This window comes from Serinus canaria, chromosome 14, assembly GCF_022539315.1.
Source record: "Serinus canaria isolate serCan28SL12 chromosome 14, serCan2020, whole genome shotgun sequence".
Classification (NCBI taxonomy): Eukaryota; Metazoa; Chordata; class Aves; order Passeriformes; family Fringillidae; genus Serinus; species Serinus canaria.
In genome coordinates this window covers 8962601-8981032 of record NC_066328.1, presented here as the reverse complement: position 1 = coordinate 8981032, position 18432 = coordinate 8962601, and the positions used below count along the sequence as shown (strand labels likewise).

At 46.1% G+C, this 18432-nt stretch overlaps 2 protein-coding genes across 2 annotated transcripts; one reads left to right on the top strand and one right to left on the bottom strand.

Moving 5' to 3' along the window:
* Window positions 1-1336: 1336 nt before the first annotated feature.
* On the bottom strand, window positions 1337-7114 carry ANKS4B (ankyrin repeat and sterile alpha motif domain containing 4B). The gene is made up of 2 exons (XM_009091883.4): window positions 6951-7114; window positions 1337-2541 (listed from the first exon to the last, which is right to left on the bottom strand). Exons 1-2 carry the CDS (start codon window positions 7112-7114, stop codon window positions 1470-1472), a joined length of 1236 nt encoding a protein of 411 aa, XP_009090131.3. The 3' UTR covers window positions 1337-1469.
* Window positions 7115-10747: 3633 nt separating this feature from the next.
* On the top strand, window positions 10748-16528 carry ZP2 (zona pellucida glycoprotein 2). The gene is made up of 18 exons (XM_030229847.2): window positions 10748-10788; window positions 10866-10939; window positions 11097-11180; window positions 11256-11350; window positions 12149-12286; window positions 12611-12655; window positions 12894-13058; window positions 13469-13565; window positions 13648-13829; window positions 14240-14369; window positions 14522-14703; window positions 14782-14873; window positions 14957-15081; window positions 15336-15525; window positions 15764-15899; window positions 15986-16082; window positions 16170-16256; window positions 16346-16528. Exons 1-18 carry the CDS (start codon window positions 10748-10750, stop codon window positions 16486-16488), a joined length of 2103 nt encoding a protein of 700 aa, XP_030085707.2. The 3' UTR covers window positions 16489-16528.
* The last annotated feature ends 1904 nt before the right edge of the window (window positions 16529-18432 follow it).

Genomic DNA, 18432 nt, shown 5'->3' with positions numbered 1-18432 from the left:
GGATTCCAGTGCTTCCAGACTCTAAAGGAAACAAAGGGCTTGATAAAATCTGAAAACAGCAAAGCACAGGAGTGGAAAAAGTAATCATGGAAGGTTGCACAGAACAGGAGTTTGATGTGATTGCTTAGTATAAGAATATATCTACCTGCTGTGTGCAGGAATCCAAGCAGGGAGGAATGCAGTATAAAGTCCATCCAAGAAAAGATATAATATACAAATCACAGTCACAAGAAAGAAGAAACATGAAAAAATAGATCATTGACCAGGATTAGCATCCACAAATGCAGCATAGCCCTAAGGAAAAAAATCATAGCTGGCTAATGGAAAGATATAAAAAGAGCTTTAAAGATAGATGTTCTGCTAATGAATGTGCATGCAAAATCTGTGATCTTAGCCAGAGCATGGCTGCTAAAAGCACTTTATTAAATTCACAAAACTCAACAGGAGTGATTAATTTATATCTGATGGTGCTGGCTTCCCAAGGGAATGGGGGAACCCTGCTGTGAATGCCTCCAGATAGAGTGGGAAGAGCAGGAGCTTCCACAGCAGCAAGCTCATTTTCTTTTTTTATTTTTATGAGCTGTGTGTGTGATACACAGCTCTCAGGCTAAGGCTGACAACAACCCACAGAAAATGGTGTGTGATATGAATCCTCCTTTCTGGGACTTTGCATGGAAAATGCAGCCTATAGGAACCAAGCTGGGGATATACCAAAATAGATCCAAAATTCTGAAAATTAAACCTCAGCTTCTTCTAGTTAGAAGTTTTGCAGCCTTGATGACATTTAGGACATGATGGGTGCTGGCAATTGGATCCAGTCTAATGAGACAAGAAAGAAATATACCGCTTACACTGAACATCTCTTGGGAAGCTATTTCATGTATTTTTAAATTATTGTCAATACAGAAGTAAAAACTTTACTGACAAATATATGAAACTTGCTGTAAATTAGTCTTATTCACATTAATTCAAAGGTGATTAGAGTCAATAAACCAGAGCAAAAATCAAGATTCAGATTCCTTTTCTAACATACCACCAGTACTGGGAAGAAAGGTTTTACTGATCTTACAGAAGCAAATGGAGAAAACTCAAAGCTCTCAGACTCTGAGAATGCTCTTTGCATTGTGGTTTTGGAGAAGAAAGGAAGGGCTTTATTAAGGAATCCAGCTGGCCTGGCCTTCACTGATACTTGAAATTATCTGGACTAAAAGAAATCCAATCCACATAAACAGTTCAGGGAGAAAAAGCTTTATGGTTTTTAACTTCATATTCTTGCTTTTTGGCAGAATATACTTTACTTAATATGCTGTTCACCACAATTACCCATCCAGAGAGAAAAAATGTTATCCCTGGTGTACTTCCTAAAGCAATTGGTAACCTCTCTGCCTTTTGCTTTAGCAGACTTCTGAAAAGACTTGGACACTGGAAAAAAGGAAAGTTAATGAATCAGTAGGTAACAACAGCATAATTTATAAGCAAGTATCTACAGTTTTTCCAGGGTTCTCGAGTGCCTGTTTTCTTTTATTCACAGCATTCAGGACTTTCTTTCTTGGCCCAAGCTCCATCTGAATGCTCTGTAGATCTTCATCAGAACATAGCATCAGGGCATCTAAATCAATTTTTTCCCTCATGAAGACTGGAAGAAACTCATCCAGCATCTGTGATGCCAGAAATACCTCAAGGGGCGTATTCTCTGTTTCCTCATCATCCCAAACGACTTCTTCCTCATTCCAAGGGACATCAGCACTGTTTTCAGCATCATCTTCCCTGCCATTCTCAGTGTTTTCATGCTGAAAGAGCTCACTGGCTATTTTATCTCTTATACCTTCTTTCTCAGAAGACACAGTTTCAGGATTTACCTCTGCAGCCAAATTCCTTCCAAACACAATCTTGCCAAGACCTGGCCGCTGAAAAATGGAGAGCTGACTGTCATTACCAGCAAGGCTTTTCTCTCCAAGGTCATTCAGTAATTCATCCTCTTCTTTCTCATCAAACAGATGCATCACACTTTTCCTACCCATATCATCCTCTTGGTCATTTCTTTGTGTTTCCTGCCTTGTGCTGTCGGCTGTCTTTTTTGTCTTGAGTTTCAAGGTATCTTTCAGGGTTTTGGTTAAAGTACTTGTGGCATTTGAAGCAAATAACCCAGGCAACTTTACCCTGGAGTGCGTTCCTTTGGAAGAATTCACGGTGCCAACCTTTTCTTTACCATAATTCCTGCTCATTTCCTGCTGGTGTTTCTCCTGGCGCTTCTCACATTCCTTGATCTGTCTCTCGACGTTCCTCTGGGCCTGTGCCTTTTGTTTGGAGACCTTCTTTGGGTTCAGCAGGTTCTGCTCGGTGGCAGCTTTGTCCAGGATCTGGACGCACTCCCGGCGGTCCCTGCTGGCAGCTGCCTCTAGGGGGGTGCGCAGGTCGTTGTCCAGAGCAAAGAGGTTGGCCCCGAAGCTGACCAGAAAGGAGACGCAGTGGATGTGGCCATTGCAGGCAGCGTGGTGCAGGGGCGTGTTCCCCCAGATGTCACACTTGTCTGGGTCACCCCTGCCAGGGAAAACAGCACACAGTGAGCTGGGTACCACACTGAGCTCTGCAGTGGCGCTGAGCTGACAGCAAACGTGTCACTGTGCTCTGCTCTGAGGAGAACAGCCCAGGGACAAGGGCTCAGCTTGGATCCAGCTGCTACAACTGGGCTGCCCCCACTGGCACAAGCCCTGAGTGTGGCTGTGTGTGTGACATGAGCTCCAATTCCTGCCCTGAGTGTGGCTGTGTGTGTGGCATGAGCTCCAATTCCTGCCCTGAGTGTGGCTGTGTGTGTGGCATGAGCTCCAATTCCTGCCCTGAGTGTGGCTGTGTGTGTGACATGAGCTCCAATTCCTGCCCTGAGTGTGGCTGTGTGTGTGACATGAGCTCCAATTCCTCCCTGAGTATGGCTGTGTGTGTGACATGAGCTCCAATTCCTCCCTGAGTGTGGCTGTGTGTGTGACATGAGCTCCAATTCCTGCCCTGAGTGTGGCTATGTGTGTGACATGAGCTCCAATTCCTGCCCTGAGTGTGGCTGTGTGTGTGGCATGAGCTCCAATTCCTGCCCTGAGTGTGGCTGTGTGTGTGACATGAGCTCCAATTCCTGCCCTGAGTGTGGCTGTGTGTGTGACATGAGCTCCAATTCCTGCCCTGAGTGTGGCTGTGTGTGTGGCATGAGCTCCAATTCCTGCCCTGAGTGTGGCTGTGTGTGTGACATGAGCTCCAATTCCTCCCTGAGTGTGGCTGTGTGTGTGACATGAGCCCCAGTTCCTGCCCTGAGTGTGGCTCTGTGTGTGACATGAGCCCCAATTCCTCCCTGAGTGTGGCTGTGTGTGTGACATGAGCCCCAATTCCTCCCTGAGTGTGGCTGTGTGTGTGACATGAGCTCCAATTCCTCCCTGAGTGTGGCTGTGTGTGTGACATGAGCTCCAATTCCTGCCCTGAGTGTGGCTGTGTGTGTGACATGAGCTCCAATTCCTGCCCTGAGTGTGGCTCTGTGTGTGACATGAGCTCCAATTCCTCCCTGAGTGTGGCTGTGTGTGTGACATGAGCTCCAATTCCTCCCTGAGTGTGGCTGTGTGTGTGACATGAGCTCCAATTCCTGCCCTGAATGTGGCTGTGTGTGTGACATGAGCTCCAATTCCTGCCTGAGTGTGGCTCTGTGTGTGACATGAGCCCCAGTTCCTGCCCTGAGTGTGGCTGTGTGTGTGACATGAGCTCCAATTCCTGCCCTGAGTGTGGCTGTGTGTGTGGCATGAGCTCCAATTCCTCCCTGAGTGTGGCTGTGTGTGTGACATGAGCTCCAATTCCTCCCTGAGTGTGGCTGTGTGTGTGACATGAGCTCCAATTCCTCCCTGAATGTGGCTGTGTGTGTGGCATGAGCTCCAATTCCTGCCCTGGGAGTTACACAAGTTCACAGGGCTGACTGTGACTGCATCTCCCCATAAAGGAGCCAGAGCATTTCCTTTGTCATCCCAAGGTCTGGCAACTAAAAGTGGGCTCAGGCTTTGACTTATTCTCATTGGAATTACTGGCAAAACTGTTTCAAGAACAATTGCATGGAATATTTTAAAGTGCTCTTGGTGATTTGTTCCTTTTGCATGTCAAATAGAGGGCAATATTAGGTTTCCTCACTGGCCACAGTGATGCACGCTTAATGTGCTCCTGCAGTAAATTTTAGGTAGGTAGTAGGTAAATAATCCAGAGTAAAGCCCTGATTGCCCATTTGTCTCCATTTCTATTAGATTAAGCCCAGATAGTCATTGTTTTTCAACTCTTTTGTTCTCTGTAAGCTGCTTTTTCTCATGATGGTTTGAAAGGCAGAAGTTCATTAGAAAATAAAATGCCACATTTTTCAATTGAATTTAAACCCAGTTAAAAGTATTGCTTGATTTTTAACTCTTGCACTGACTTCACACTGAACTGCTGCCTGCCCACGAGAGTCAGCTTGAATATTTAGATACACATTTGGCAATGCTCAAAACAGAGTTTGTGTCCTCCTGTGACCAACCAACAGGGTGGCCACAGAAGCCCAAAATCTTTATTGACTTCAGAGCCAGGGACCAAATTTCCAAGGAGAATTTCTGCTCTTGGGAGTTCAAGCATTTCAATGACTCGGAGCTGTACTGTGACAGACATGGTACATCCTGTCACAAATGTCCTCCAGGCACTCCTCTCTGCCTTTGGGGCTCTGGGGAGAAGCACTGCCAGGTTTGCTGAGGGCCAGATCTGAGCACACATTCAGCCTGAGCTGCCCCAGGCAGGGCTGAGGTCAGGGGTCCAGCTTTGCTCAGGCTTTGCCACAAGGAGGTGGCAGCTGAGGATCAAAGTTTCTCCACTCAGCCATGTGGCAGCCATGTGGACATATTTCTGCTCTTGTGGCTGTGCCCTGGGGAGCTGCCTGGCTGTGGCTGGGCGTGCTGGGCTCCTGAATTCCCACATTAGTGAGCTGGCTGGGCACCCTGAGCTGGGGAGGGCTGGGGCATCCGTCCCCCCAGGGCCCTCCAGAGCTGGTTGTGGTCTCTGCTCCCCCTGGAACCTGCCAGCCTTTGAGTCTCAAACAATTGACAAACTCGAGGGGCTGCTCCCAGCTCAGGGGGACTTTGCACAAGGTTTGACATCTGCTCTGGGTTCCCACACTCCCTGCTTTCCCAAGGAAAAGGCTCACACAAAAGAGAGCAGATTCTGCTATTTGGTCTTGCCTTTATTCACGTACCTGCAAGGCAGGCAGAGAAAATGTCTCCTGACGCCTGGGAAGACAAATTATTTCAAAATGAAAGGGGTTTATTGCTAAATTTCCCACGGACCAAAGCTTGAGAGTCCTAAAATCTGCAGCCACTCTAAAGAAAATTGCCCTGTACCTCAGAGCCTCTTTCGGGAAACCTCTTCAAGGAAGGGACGAATTTGCTAAAAATAATTAAAATATTTTCTCACAAGAAAACATTAACTGACTGGAGAACAGCTCAAACATCTTCTAAAACTCAGCTTCTCCCCAAAAACACAGTGAGAATGCAGCCATACCTCTGACAGACACATCTTCCTGATTGTGTCAAGAAATCTTAGATTAAATAGAGGTAAACACATATATTTGAAGATTTTGAGGTGATACTGTCCCAAAGCTGTCCTCTAGCAAGAAAAAGAATTAAAAATGCACACAATAACAAATATACAGAAATTTTGATCTTTGTGTTATCTGCTGTGATTTCTGTCAGCTTATGTGGTAGGAGATTTATTTTTCACTCAAATTTTGAAAAAAAAATTATTCTTCTAATTGTTCCTTATCTAGTTGTTCTGGCTTGCAGATGTTCAGGGACAAACATTATTGACAGGTATTTCCTGGGAGCTGCCTTAATTGCACAAGCTGAAAAACTGTCAATCTATTTTTGCCTCTCCTGAGGACACAGCAACAACCACACAGTCCAAAGGTCCTTTTCATTGTGATACCACAGCCACACCTGAGCCCAAGGAGCTATAAAGGTAATCTGTGAAAAAAAAAAATTTTTTTTCAACTCCATTTTTAATAAAAGAAAACTCAGATACATCCAAATAGTTATTCAGCTGTTCCCTGCAATCTGCTCACTGTTCTGCAAAAGAACATTTTATTAAATGTATCTCTACGCAAGAGCAGATTTTCTTTAATTAGATGTTATTACAGAACCACAGTTTAAAAGGTAGGCTCTGAGCAATAGAGTACTGATGGTGGAGAGGTAATTACCACTTCAATAAGACATTCTATCCATGTAAGACATTTAAATGATTCAGACATTTTATTACTAGAAAATAAACCTGTAGAAATCCCTCCTTTCATTTTTTTCCTTTATTTTCTTTTTTTTTTCCTGGTTTACAAGGGTCCTATCAAGGCTTCTGAATCAGTATTCTCTGTTTTAGCCTGATGGTGGTTGTTAAAAAAGCACAGAAATAACCATTTTAGCTGTTACTGACTCAGGGCTGTCTGTTGTGACTCACCTCTGGACACCATTAAATCTCCACAAGTGCCTGCTAACTGCACTTTGGAAGCAAATGGGAGATATTTTTTGCTGAAATTGTTTCAAATTAGGGATTTCTCTATGGAACCTGTCTCAAGATATCCTCAAAGGTTGTTGGCAACCTTCTCCAGTGAGGGAAGGAAAGGTGCCAGGGCCCCTCTTCTCTGGGTGCTCTGCAGAAGCCGATGTGCTCCTGTGGATGCTGATGGGCTTTCACTGACAGACACCTGAAGAGCTCCTCACCCCCTGTCTGAGAAAACAACAGAGACCTCCCTGCAGGCTCTGGACCCAAACCACTGCCACTAAAGGAACAGTCACTGGCAGTGCATTAAAGGAATTATTGTGATTTTCAACCTTTTGGGCTGGAGGTCACTGGGGCCTTAGAAACACGAGGCAGGAATTGTAGTTTTGAGGCTGTGAGCAGAGGAGGCTGGCTGAACTTACCCCCTCCTGCAAATGACTTCCAGAGCTTCCAGGTACCCGTGGTAGGCTGCCAGAAGGGTGGGAGTCATCCCATCTTCATCTGAAGTGTTGAGGTCTTTCCTGGTGGCCTCTTTCAGCAGGTCCACGTTGCCATCGGCCGCCGCTTTGTGGTACCTGCTGGACATTTTCAGCAGCTCCTGGTTCCCCCAAGCAGCTCTGAGTGATATCTGGGCTGCACAGTCACTCTTCCATCTCAGGAGAGCTCATTAATGATTACAAGCTGAGACATTGCTGTGAGGAGGGGAATGGGGAGGCAAAGTTCATCCTTGCAGGCTTTGTCTGGAGCTGTGCACAGGGAACGAGGCTGTGGGGTGGGGAATGCTTTCATTTCCTGGAAGGAGGCTCTGCCATGTTCAGTTTGCTGCATGATTGACTACTTAGAGAGGGGATCCAGTCATCTTCTCCGTGTCTTTGCCTGACTGTTCTGTGGGAATTGCAAAAGGACTTCCAAAATAACCTTCAAAAGGCCATGACAGTGTGACCAGGTTTCACCCTAAGGAATAAAGTATCCCTGACTTTGATGGGAGGAAAGCAGGAGCAGTTACCTTTCCTGGTGAAGCCCCTTGTAACCCATCTTTTACTGGGATGCTGTATTTGAAAACAAGTCACTCCCCTACCAAATCATGCGCTTCCATGGAACCACTCTGTGCACACAGACTGGAAATGGGCACAGGGTGATGTGTGGATAAAACCCCCAACAGGTCACAGCTGGCAAAACCACAGCTGTGTATGTTGCATTTCATCAGGGGATCTTCAGGAAACTGACAATATAAAACTCTTCTGACAGGTATTGTAATCTCTGTTTAGACACAGAAAAAATGTGCAGGATTCCCTCAGGATACCACAGGGAATTCCAGAAGAGGAAACATGATGGGCCTGCACCCACTGCCCCAGCTGGGCACTGTGGTCCTTGCCTGGGAACAGATGGGTCCATTCCCCATCACAAATAATGATTTCTTGATTTAGAAATCATCCCCCTGGCATTAAGGGCTACCTCTACAGCCAGAAACTTATGAAATCAGACTCATTCTAACTTAAAGTTCAAAGGAATTACTAAGAGCAAGCCATACAAACAGCCAGTTTTCAAACAGTAGCTGAGAAGATGGTCAGAGGCTATTGCAGCTTCCTGCAGTGCTGTGAGCTCAGGGCTCTCCTGGCCACATTCACAAGAGTTGCCACATAAACATCACTTTTTGCCAAGCTGTTTTCTGTGACTCACTGAATTAACCTGGATCTCAGACACTCTACCCTCAGCAATTAGCAGTGGGGTTTTGTTGCTTGCTGTGCCCCCATTAGAGAATCACAAACCCTGCTCAGAGTTGGTGCAATCCCCAAATGGAATTCTGCCACCTCATCCCATAATTCTGTCCCTGTGACACACCAGAGACCTCTCAAAATGGGCTTTCTCTCTTCATTATTTTCTCAGACAAGCACTGAAGAGCTCTTCAGGAATGAACTTGTACCGACCTTTTTCTTCCCATGAGGACAAGGAGGGACAGTGACAGGTTTGAACCCTGGAATAAAGAGCTCCAGGTCAGGGTAAAGCCAAACCCTGGTTGTCCCTCATGGTTTGAACCTTGGAATAAACAGCTCCAGGTGAGGGTAAAGCCAAGCCCTGGTTGTCCCTCGTGTCACCCAGAGTGTCCCTGGTGTCCCTGGTGCTGTCCTGCCCTCCCAGGGCAGGCAGGATGGGCTGTGCCTCACCCAGACCAGTGTCCATCTCCACTTTGGAAGACAGTTTTACTCACAGCCCTTTCTCAGGTTCCCTGCACAGCATTAATGCTTTTCTAATAAAAATGCAGCCATTTATTCTGTTTTCTTTTTAACCAGGCTCAGCACGGAGCTAAATTTACAGCTACAAGAAAAACTAGCTGTTGCAGAACAAAGATAGGAAACACATGTGTATATGTAAGATCATCTGTTTTTTAATGCCATCGAATTTTATTTCTTTTCCTAGGCCTTTCTTCAGGGGTAAAATGATCACCATTCACATACTGCATATACCACCAGTGCCTGCAAGGAGAGAGGAAAAGTGATTTGGTGGCAGAAGGGTCCTTTTAATTTTCAAGATCCTTAGTTTTTACTACAGAAGTACCTGAATTTGATTTTCCTTTAATTAATGCAGCACAAAAAGTGTTGATCTCAGAGTGATTTTTACCATTAACATCTGAAAATATTGATTTTAAACTTACCCAGTATAATGCTAAGTGGGAATCTTGCTCCAAATTTTAATTAGAGGTAAAGCAAAACCCTTGTCATTTGGGGAGAAGCTTCAGGACTTTGCCAGCTTTATTATTATTTCTGTCATAAAAGTGGGCATCACAAAAAAGAAAGAAAAAAGAAAAGAGCAAACAAAATCTTCATCTGTTTCTAAACCCCTGGTACTTGTTCACTGTTGTCTTATCCAAAAAACTCAACTTGAAATGGAATAAATGCTTCAACATCAAATGAGGTAAATTTCTCAGCCTGAATAGAGATTATTCTTTTGAGGCTAAAGCTCAAAACTGTGAACTTTTTAAACTCCCTGGATAGTTAGAATGAAGATTTTCTTTTTGTGCTTGAAAAGAACTTCAGAACCATTCCAATTCCAATTGAAATGTCTTACCAGGCCCATGAGAAACTGTTGTGATGCTACATGGTTTTGTAAACCAATGAATGATTTAACCAGCAGCTTTGATTTGTTTTTGGTTTTCACTGTGTATATGGGTATTATTCTATTAATTGAGAACTGTCTCAAATAAAATATTGCCAGTTAAACAAACTATTTAGCCTGAAAGGCTGCAGCACCACCAGTTAGGTTGTTGTAGATAACTTGGAGCATAAACCTGCACAGTGATGTTGCTGTGCCATCTGTTTTGCAGGAGGTGTTTCCCAGCAGAACATTTCCTCACTGCAACTTTTCTAAGCACCAAATGTGGTATGGTAAAGGCCATGCAAGGGGAGGCAAGGAAGTCTCTGCTTGCCTAATGAGATCTTTGGAGCTAATGGGCTTAGAGAAGAATGAAATTAGTCACACTGGGTAATCGTGGCTACACAAATTCAGAGATGATGACAACATTTAAAACAAAAATAAGAGTTTATTTCTTCACTTCTTAGGGATGTCCTCTTGAGCAGTCAGTTCCCACAGCCAGGCTGAGCCTGACCCACACCAGGCTGAGGGTCACCCATGCCAGGCTCAGTGTGACACCCACCTGATGTGATTGCTGCTCTGCTCTGGGTCCAAGGGCATCCCTTGCAGAGCCTGCACACAGCAGGGAGCAGGGACATTGTCTGGTGTACCACAGGGACTTCTGCAGTTTTTGCTGTGAGTGCTTGAAGTTGAAGTCCTGACCTGGCCTTCAGGCTCTTTGCTTTGTTAAAACATTTTCCTTGGTTTCAGGGATCTCTTGCCCCATGATATATTCACCAGTGCTTCAAACAGTCCCAAGGAAAGCCAGGCTGAGCTCACTGGTGTCTCAGACGCTGTCATGCAGAAAACTCCATTAAAAAAATAACTGCCAAAACAAACATGCATTTTTCCATGAAATACCTAACATGGGAAGAAAGGGAATACATTATCAGAGCAAGAAAAGGATGCCCTGTTACAGACTTAGTATTACCCTAAGGTCCCCTGTGAGCCCCCCCCCCCCTCAAGGAGCAGCAGGTGCAGGTGCTCTGTTCCCTGGGCAGCAGAGAGGTGGCACCTGTGTGAGCCAGACCCAGGGCCTATAAAACCCTCCCTGGGCAGCCAAAGACCAAGCTTGTGGTGTCCTGTAGAGATGGGGTTTGAGCAGCAGTGCTGGAGCACCTCAAGGATGTGGTGAGTGTGGTTTGGGGTACAAGGGGAACTGGGTCCTTTCCTTGCTGCTCTCATATTTGGTTCTCTTTTCCTTGCAGGTCGCTGCTCCTGTTTGGATTTTTGCTGGGCTTAGCCCCTTGTGCTGATGGCCTGGAGGACCAGGATCTCTTGGGTATTGTCCCCTCCCTTTTGCTGGGCTGGCTGTGGTGGGGATGTGGGCTTGGGCTTGCTGGGAGCTGCTTCCCCTCTGCCTTGGCGTCGGGGGGGTTCTGAAGGGTGTGTGCTTCCAGGAGGGCTTGCTGGAGCTCATGGTGGTCTTCCTTCTGCAGAGAATGTGACCTGCCATAGGCATGGGATGGAAGTTGAGTTTTCCAGAGAGCTCAGCAACTACTCCTGGCATGTGTGTGTTGTTGGTATGTAGTGCTGCTGCCCGGCCCTTCCTGCTGAGACCTGCCTGCTGCAGGGCTAACCTTCCACATCCTTCCTAGATGTGAGTGGTGAGGAGATCGTGTCCTGTGACCACACTGTGGATCATGAGAGGCTGATACTCAGTGTCCTGTTTGTCAACTGCACCAGCCTGCAGGTAAAGGGGCCTTCATCCTGGCAAGGGGCTGTGATGGAGTTAGGAGATGTTTGTTTTTCCCTGGACAGGACTGGGTTTAATAGGGTTTCTATTTCTAACTTTCCTCAAGACTGAGGGCACTTATACTTCTGATAATCTAAAACTTTTATAGAAGAACATTTCATGACAAAAATTGAAAAAGAAAACCAAACCCAAAGCTACAGAAATTCTTATTTGTTCAACTATGCATTAAATCCCTCAGCCTGCCTTAAATGTTATGTTCTCCTGTAGAGGACTTGAATTTCTTGACAGGTTTTCTTGTAGGGAGATGGACCAGGTTCAAGAGTTTCAGAACACCAATCTATTTGCATGTGTATTGACAGACAATTAACACCATATGCTGATCAGAGCTGTTAAGGCAGAGTAGTCAGTGGGAGGCCAGAACCAGATGCTTTACTGCTATCTGTTGCTTTTAAGTATTTGAAATACCACAAGACTGTCTTCTGCTGTTTATTAGGTTAGTTTTTTTGGACAGCTGACTCTCTGGCACTAGATCCTGCTACTCCTTGGAGTTTTCTCCTTGACTTCTGCAGCTCTCTTTGTCTCTTCTGCTCCTCAACCTAACCCTGTGCCCCTCTGCTTTCCTAAAGAGCTCATCCTTTTCCTTTGGGCTTTTCAAGCAAGAAGTCACCTTGTCCTTGCACTGATGCAAGCACCTAAACCAGCTCTGGAGTTAGAGTTCAGGCCCAATTGCTTTTAGGTGCCCTCAGGCTGTAGTGAGCAGGCAGCCTCTTTCTAACAAATCTCTCTTGTCTGTAGCATGGTCAGCACCAGCTCTGGCTGAAGCTGATGGTGAATGACACAATGGGAGAGGAGACAAATATCACCTACAGTGCTCACTGTGACAGCACTCCTGTGTTTGCTGGTGCAACAAACTGCACCAAAGACTTCATGGCAGTAAGTAGAGGGGTGGGAGTGCTGTAGATCCTGCTCTGAGGCTTGCAAGGCAGGGTGGCTGTCTCTTGGAGTTGTCTGGGATCTGGGGAAAGCTCCAATGAGCTGCAAGGAGCTCTCTTGGCTGCATGTTCACTTTGTATTGGCTGCTGGCTCTTTGGAGAGCTGGTTTGCAGATGGTCATTAATGATGCGCCCAGTCTGGCTCCAGTCCTATTGCAGGGGAAGCTGATGCTGGCAGTTTACTTTGGGAAGCTGTAGTAGAGGTTTTGCTGTGTGGCTACTACCCTGCAAGTTCCTGCAGTCTAATTTTCGTGATGTGTTTCAGGTTACCTTCCCAGGACTCATTTCAAGTCTCAGTGATGAGCTTAAGGTATTTTTCTTCTGCCTTGTGAAGGGAGCTGGGGGGAGTGCCTGGGGTTTTGGGATAAGCTGAGCCTGATAGCTCTGTGTTTGGGCAGGGACCTCTCAGATGGACTTGCATCTTGCTGGGAAGCTTAGTTCTGACCTGTCGATATAAGGTTGAATGTAAAGCCTGGGAGGTGGCAGCCCCGCAGGGTGAGAATCTAATGCCTTGATGCTTCTGTACCTCTTGATTTGCTGCTTTGCAGGTTCCAGCAACTCCAATGTCCTGGAATCTGTCAGTTGATGATGGAACCAGAATACATCAGCTAAGCCTTGGGCAAGCAATGCAGCAAGGCTATAACTTTCTAGTTGATGGCCACAACCTGATCTTTCAGGTGGCCTTTGCTGCCACTGGAGTTGTGTCCTACAAGGTATGTGAATGGAGAATCAGCCCTGAGGAGTTACCCAGCCCCTGTTTGGGCAGCACTGTCTCTCTCCTGTAGACCTGGGGAAAGCATTGGCAGGCCAGGGCCAGAGCTGATGTCAGGCTGATGCACTGCTGGGCTGACTGGTGTGGGCAAAGCTGTCACTGAACTGCCTGGCACAAGGCTCTGGGAAGGCACAGTGAGTGGGAGTCTCCAGAAGCAGAGTTCTAGTTACAGCCAGTCCTGGGAACATCTGACTGGCAGTCTCATGATCAGCAGCTGTTTTTAGAAAGGGTGAGGTGGGAAGAAGCTGCTGCTGCAGACCTGAACCTGATGCAGTGTGTGGCCCTCTGGGGTTGGTCCTATGATGGCTCAGAGCTGAGCACTGTCTAATAGAGCTCCATCATCTTTGTCAGCACAATGATAAGGTGCTCTACACTGTGGCACTCAAGCTCATGTATGGCCCTCCTGAACGTGGACTGACTGTGGAGTCAAGAATGGTTTGTGCTCCAGGTAATGCATGGAAAAAGCCAGAACTTGACCCCCTTTTGCCCCAGGGAAACTGATGTTATATTTATCCAAGATGTTGTTGCAGGTCCAGCAGTCTGTAATGCAACACACATGACTGTTGCCATCCCAGCCTTTCCAGGGATCCTTATGGATGTGGATGTAGAGAATAAGACCATCCCCATGGATCAGCTTCAGGAAAATGGAATCACTCTGGACACACAGAAAGGGATTAGGCTGTATATTAGTAGGGGAATCCTGAAGTCCAGGGTGAGTTTTGATCCTTGAGTCACAGGTGTTGGTGTGATCACACCTCCTTGGTGTTTTGAGACCCAGAGGGCACAGTAGCTTTGACCTTGGCTAAGCATCTGTCAAGTTAGTCATGCCCTGTGGCTGGCTGAGGGCAGGTGTGATAAAGATGAATGCAAACTGACTTTTTAATAGATAGGCATCGTGCAAGGTGACTTGGGTTTCCTGGAGTCTTTGGGCAAAAGCAAATGGAGGTGAAAATATTGCTCTTGGAGGGGGAAGGTATTTGGCATGCCTGGAGCAATGCAAATGAGCTTCCCCTGTGGCCACTGTGCTCTTCAGGCTTGGCTTATTTGTTAATCAGCTCTAACAGGAGTATGTGTTAAAAAGAGCTCTTGCCACACTGTAAGGGAATAACTCTTCTCCTTCAGCTACGTGGGGAGAGCTGCTCAGGCCTTCAGTACTACATGTCCTCTTTGAAACTGGCTTTTCACTTCCATGGGGAGACTGTGGCAATGGTGATGCACCCTGAGTGCCCCTGTGAGAAGCACACACCAATAAGTAAGTGACTGACTCCTGCAGCTCCTCAGCTGTGCTCCCTCAGCATGGCTCATTGTTACACTTTGTGTTGGATGGGCTCACCTCACCAACACATCCTGGCAGACAGAGCTGTCACTGACTCACAGGATAACTTATGTGAACCTCTGTTACAGCTGCTGTATGCACCCAGGATGGCTACATGGATTTTGAAATCCTTGCTGAGAGTACCACACCACTGCTGGATTTGGATACTCTCAGGCTGAGGGATCCTGTGTGCAGGCCAGCCTACAGGTCACCTTTGAATGACAGGGTTCGGTTTCATGTCCCCCTGAATGGGTGTGGGACCAGGCACTGGGTGAGTGCGTGGCCAGGACTGGTGGGGTGGGATTCAGGCATTGGCAATGCCCTCACTAATGCTGTCACTTACCTGCAGTTTGATGGGGAGCAGATTCATTATGAGAATGAGGTGAGGGCATTATGGACAGACCTTCCCCTGGGCAGGATCTCAAGGGACAGTGAACTCAGGTGTGTCTGGAAACCTCTTTAGCCCATCCAGTGCTGTATTACACACACAACAATATGACTTACCTGCTCCTTCTCTGTTACAGGTTAACAGTTGTGTGCTCCTTCAGCAATGGTGATGCCTCCCTCACTGTAAAAGTAGACAACCTTTCTCCTCCACCTTCTTCAGTGAATCAAGGCTCCCTCTCCTTAGTTCTTCTAAGCTATCCAGGTAAAGCTGGCCCTGGGCTTAGTTGGCTGGCAAGTATCTGGAGCTTGTAGAGGGGAGGGTGGATGAGTGAAGTGTTCTGGTATATGGACTTCTTCTGTCCTGGTGTGCTTCCTTCCTGCTCATCCATGCTGCTTGAAGCAGATACCTCAAATCTATGGCCCTTGGACAGAGTTGCTCAACCAGCTGCTGTTGAAGAGCTTGAGACCCTCTTTGCATCCTGAGTTATTTAACATAAGTGACTTTGGCTCTTGCAGAGGACTCGTACAGGCAGCCCTACCGTGAGGATCAGTATCCCATAGTGAGGTACTTGCGCCAGCCCATCTTCCTGGAAGTTCAGGTCCTGAACCGCAATGACCCCAACCTTCACCTGGTACTGGATGACTGCTGGGCAACGGCCTCCCCAGAGCCAAGATCACTGCCCCAGTGGAATATTGTTGTAGATGGGTGAGTGCCCCAGCACACAAATGAAAGCACCTTTTGCAGTGGGTGTGAGGAGTCCCTAATCCTCCCCTGCTCCCCCTTTAGTGAGGGAGCCTTGTAAGTGCTACCCTAGGATGCTGGGATTTGTAGGAAGAAGGTAGCACCTCAACCTTGAACTTTATTCTGCTGCTTAAAGGAGTCAACACCAACAACCCAAATCTTCTCTACCCTGATGTTCTCACTTGTTTTCATTTATTGGCAGCTGTGAGTATGACCTAGACAGCTACAGGACTGTGTTTCACCCTGTGGGACGTGGTGTCAGCTATGCTAACTATCGCCAAAGGCTGGAAGTGAAGACTTTTGCTTTTGTTTCTGGTGACAAAGCCCTTCCTGGCCTGGTAAGTGACATTGGACTTGGAACAGTAGTAGGAGCAGTTTCTGTTTCAAAATGAAGAGGTGTCTCATTCCTCTCATTCTGTCCCAGGTGTACTTCCACTGCAGCATTCTGATCTGCCACCGTTTTCACCCAGACTCCCCATTGTGCATCCCGAGATGCCCAAGGCCATCCAGAAGCAGGAGAGGTAACATCTGAGTGGATTTTAGGTTGTACTGATCCAAGATAACCCACTGCACTGCGGGGGTTCAACTGTGATGTGTTTCTGTTGTAGAAAGTGGGATGGCAGCTCTGAACTCTGCTGTGGTGAGCCTGGGGGGCCCTGTCCTCCTTGTGCCAGAAGAGTGGTCTGCAGCCCAAGGTACTGAGCCAGGGTGGTGCTGGGGGTGCTGCTTGGGCTTAGTGAGGATCTGTCTCCACAAACTAACTGCCTTTCCCCTTGCTTTGCAGGGAGCACTCTCCTGAGCAAGGAGGCATGGGCTGGCATTGCAATGACTGCTGTTGGTGTTCTCTCTCTGGCCACAATGCTGCTATTCTTGGCTTTTCTGAAATGCCTAAAGAGAAGAGCATACATGGTAAATGTGGTACATTAGTGTGCATTTCCAAATAAACTTGGAGTAGTCACTTGGTGAATTATGCCTGTCATGTATTCCTTCTCCTGCATCTAGTTATGCAAATCAACACTGCTTATCCTTCGAATGCCTCCTTATTGTAGATTTGTCCTTAACAATGACTATAATACTTAATTTCCTGAGCATATTTGTTCTGAAACAGACCACTGCTATGTTAAATTCCTGTTGGACTTTGCAGCCAATTTCCTTTCTTGAATTGCTTATCATTGTTCACAGTTGTGATTCCATTTAATTGGGTTTTTAAAATTCCATGTTGTGCCAGTATCTGCAGGATGAGTAGCTTCTTCAGCTGCTCTTGTGAACATTTCCTGCACTGTACTTGGAAATTAAAACTTGGCTTTATTGAAGTTATTTAGCAACACCCAGAACTTGTGTTAAAACTTTACTTTTAAAAAAACCAAACCAAACTCCTTTGTCCTTATGGGAATCAGATCATTACAAAAGGTCTTTGAAGGAGATAGAAAAGGGAGGCTTTACTATATGTGTACAGCAGCCCAGAGGGACACTAGAAAAACTGAAGTGGAATGGATTTCCTGCTGCCAGAGCTGGTTTTCTGATGGGTTCCCTTGGACACTTAATGGGGGCACCAGGAGTGTGTAATTTGTGGTGACAGTTTCTTCCCTCAAACTGGAGGAGGAAAAGTGATTACAGCTGAAGCTGTCTTGTCTGCAATAGTGACAGCAGTGTCTGTGGCTGTAACACTGCCCACCTGAAGTGAGGCAGTTTTTCATGCAGTTCTTATTTTGTATTTTGTACATGTTGCCTTGCATAGGCAAGGAAATGAGGCATAAAATATAATTGCATGTGACAGAGTGAAAGTGCTTTTCTGCAGTTGGAGTGTAACAGCCTTAGGTTAAACATTGTCTGGCAATTTTGTTTGAGCTGGGAGAGGGATCATCACAAGTCCAGCTCTGCTCTCTGAGTGTGCAGAGTTTCAGATCAAGTTAGTGACCAGACCCTGACACTTGTCCAACGTGCTGTGCATAAACAGCACAGGCTGTGGGCTTGTCTGCCACAGCCCCTACTTCACTTGGGCATTATTAGTGAGGTATTAAAAAATGCAGCCTGAAATCTATTCCATTAGTAGGTATTAATGTGTATTTCATGCAAAGCAAGCATGGAGTAGAGACCATGATGAACATGATCATTAGACTTTATGCTAATAATGATATAAAAACAATGGACCTATGAATCCCACATTGGAGCCACTTAATTAAAAGTCAGTTTCTGTCATTGGCCTTATAAAGTTAGGGTTGAAAGGATTACTTAAGCTACTGTCCAGCAAACAACCTGCTATACTCAAGTCTTGTTGACTTAGCACTTGGCTGGAATATGAAGTATTTCTGCAAAAGCCAAGTAAGTGGTCCTTGATGAAGAGGGTTTATGTACTTAACTGTATGTTGTACTTCACTGTATGGGCTGTTCAGCTATTCTGACCCTAATAGGGCTGATCTTAATATTCCCTCTCTCCATCCTTCTTGTTCTGAAGTGTGAGGAAAAGATCTTTGTGTGTGCTCAGGTAGAGAAGTTTCCTTGTTTCTCATTGGAGTTTACTAAATAATGTTACAATGACATGCAAGCATGCTAGTTAACATCCCAATAAGCTAAAATATTTCTTGCATATCTTGCATATGTGAATCTGCAGATTTGCACTGGTGGAGGTATTTAAAATAACTCAGGTACCTTCAGCATGGGAAGCAGTGAGCTTCACTTTTGCTTTTTAACTTCTGTATTTTGTACTATTTTTACTTCCTATTTTACTATTTTTTAGGAGGTGAGAGCGAGCTTGCATGTGGTGACAGCCATCTAGGTCAAAGAGAAGGTTGTCCTTGCCTGGTTTCTGCGTTTCTGCCCCTGGCTGATATTGTTTGCCTAGGATAAGACTTCAGATGTGGCATGTGAGAG

Bases quoted from the DNA above. Each gene is read 5' to 3' on its own strand.
- ANKS4B (XM_009091883.4), bottom strand. From the start codon at position 7,114: ATGTCCAGCAGGTACCACAAAGCGGCGGCCGATGGCAACGTGGACCTG. The intron at 2,542-6,950 runs GTAAGTTCAGCC...TTTCCCTGGCAG, and splicing joins GAAGTCATTTGCAGGAGGGG to GGGTGACCCAGACAAGTGTG.
- ZP2 (XM_030229847.2), top strand. From the start codon at position 10,748: ATGGGGTTTGAGCAGCAGTGCTGGAGCACCTCAAGGATGTG. The intron at 11,351-12,148 runs GTAAAGGGGCCT...TCTTGTCTGTAG, and splicing joins TCAACTGCACCAGCCTGCAG to CATGGTCAGCACCAGCTCTG. The intron at 13,566-13,647 runs GTAATGCATGGA...ATGTTGTTGCAG, and splicing joins AAGAATGGTTTGTGCTCCAG to GTCCAGCAGTCTGTAATGCA.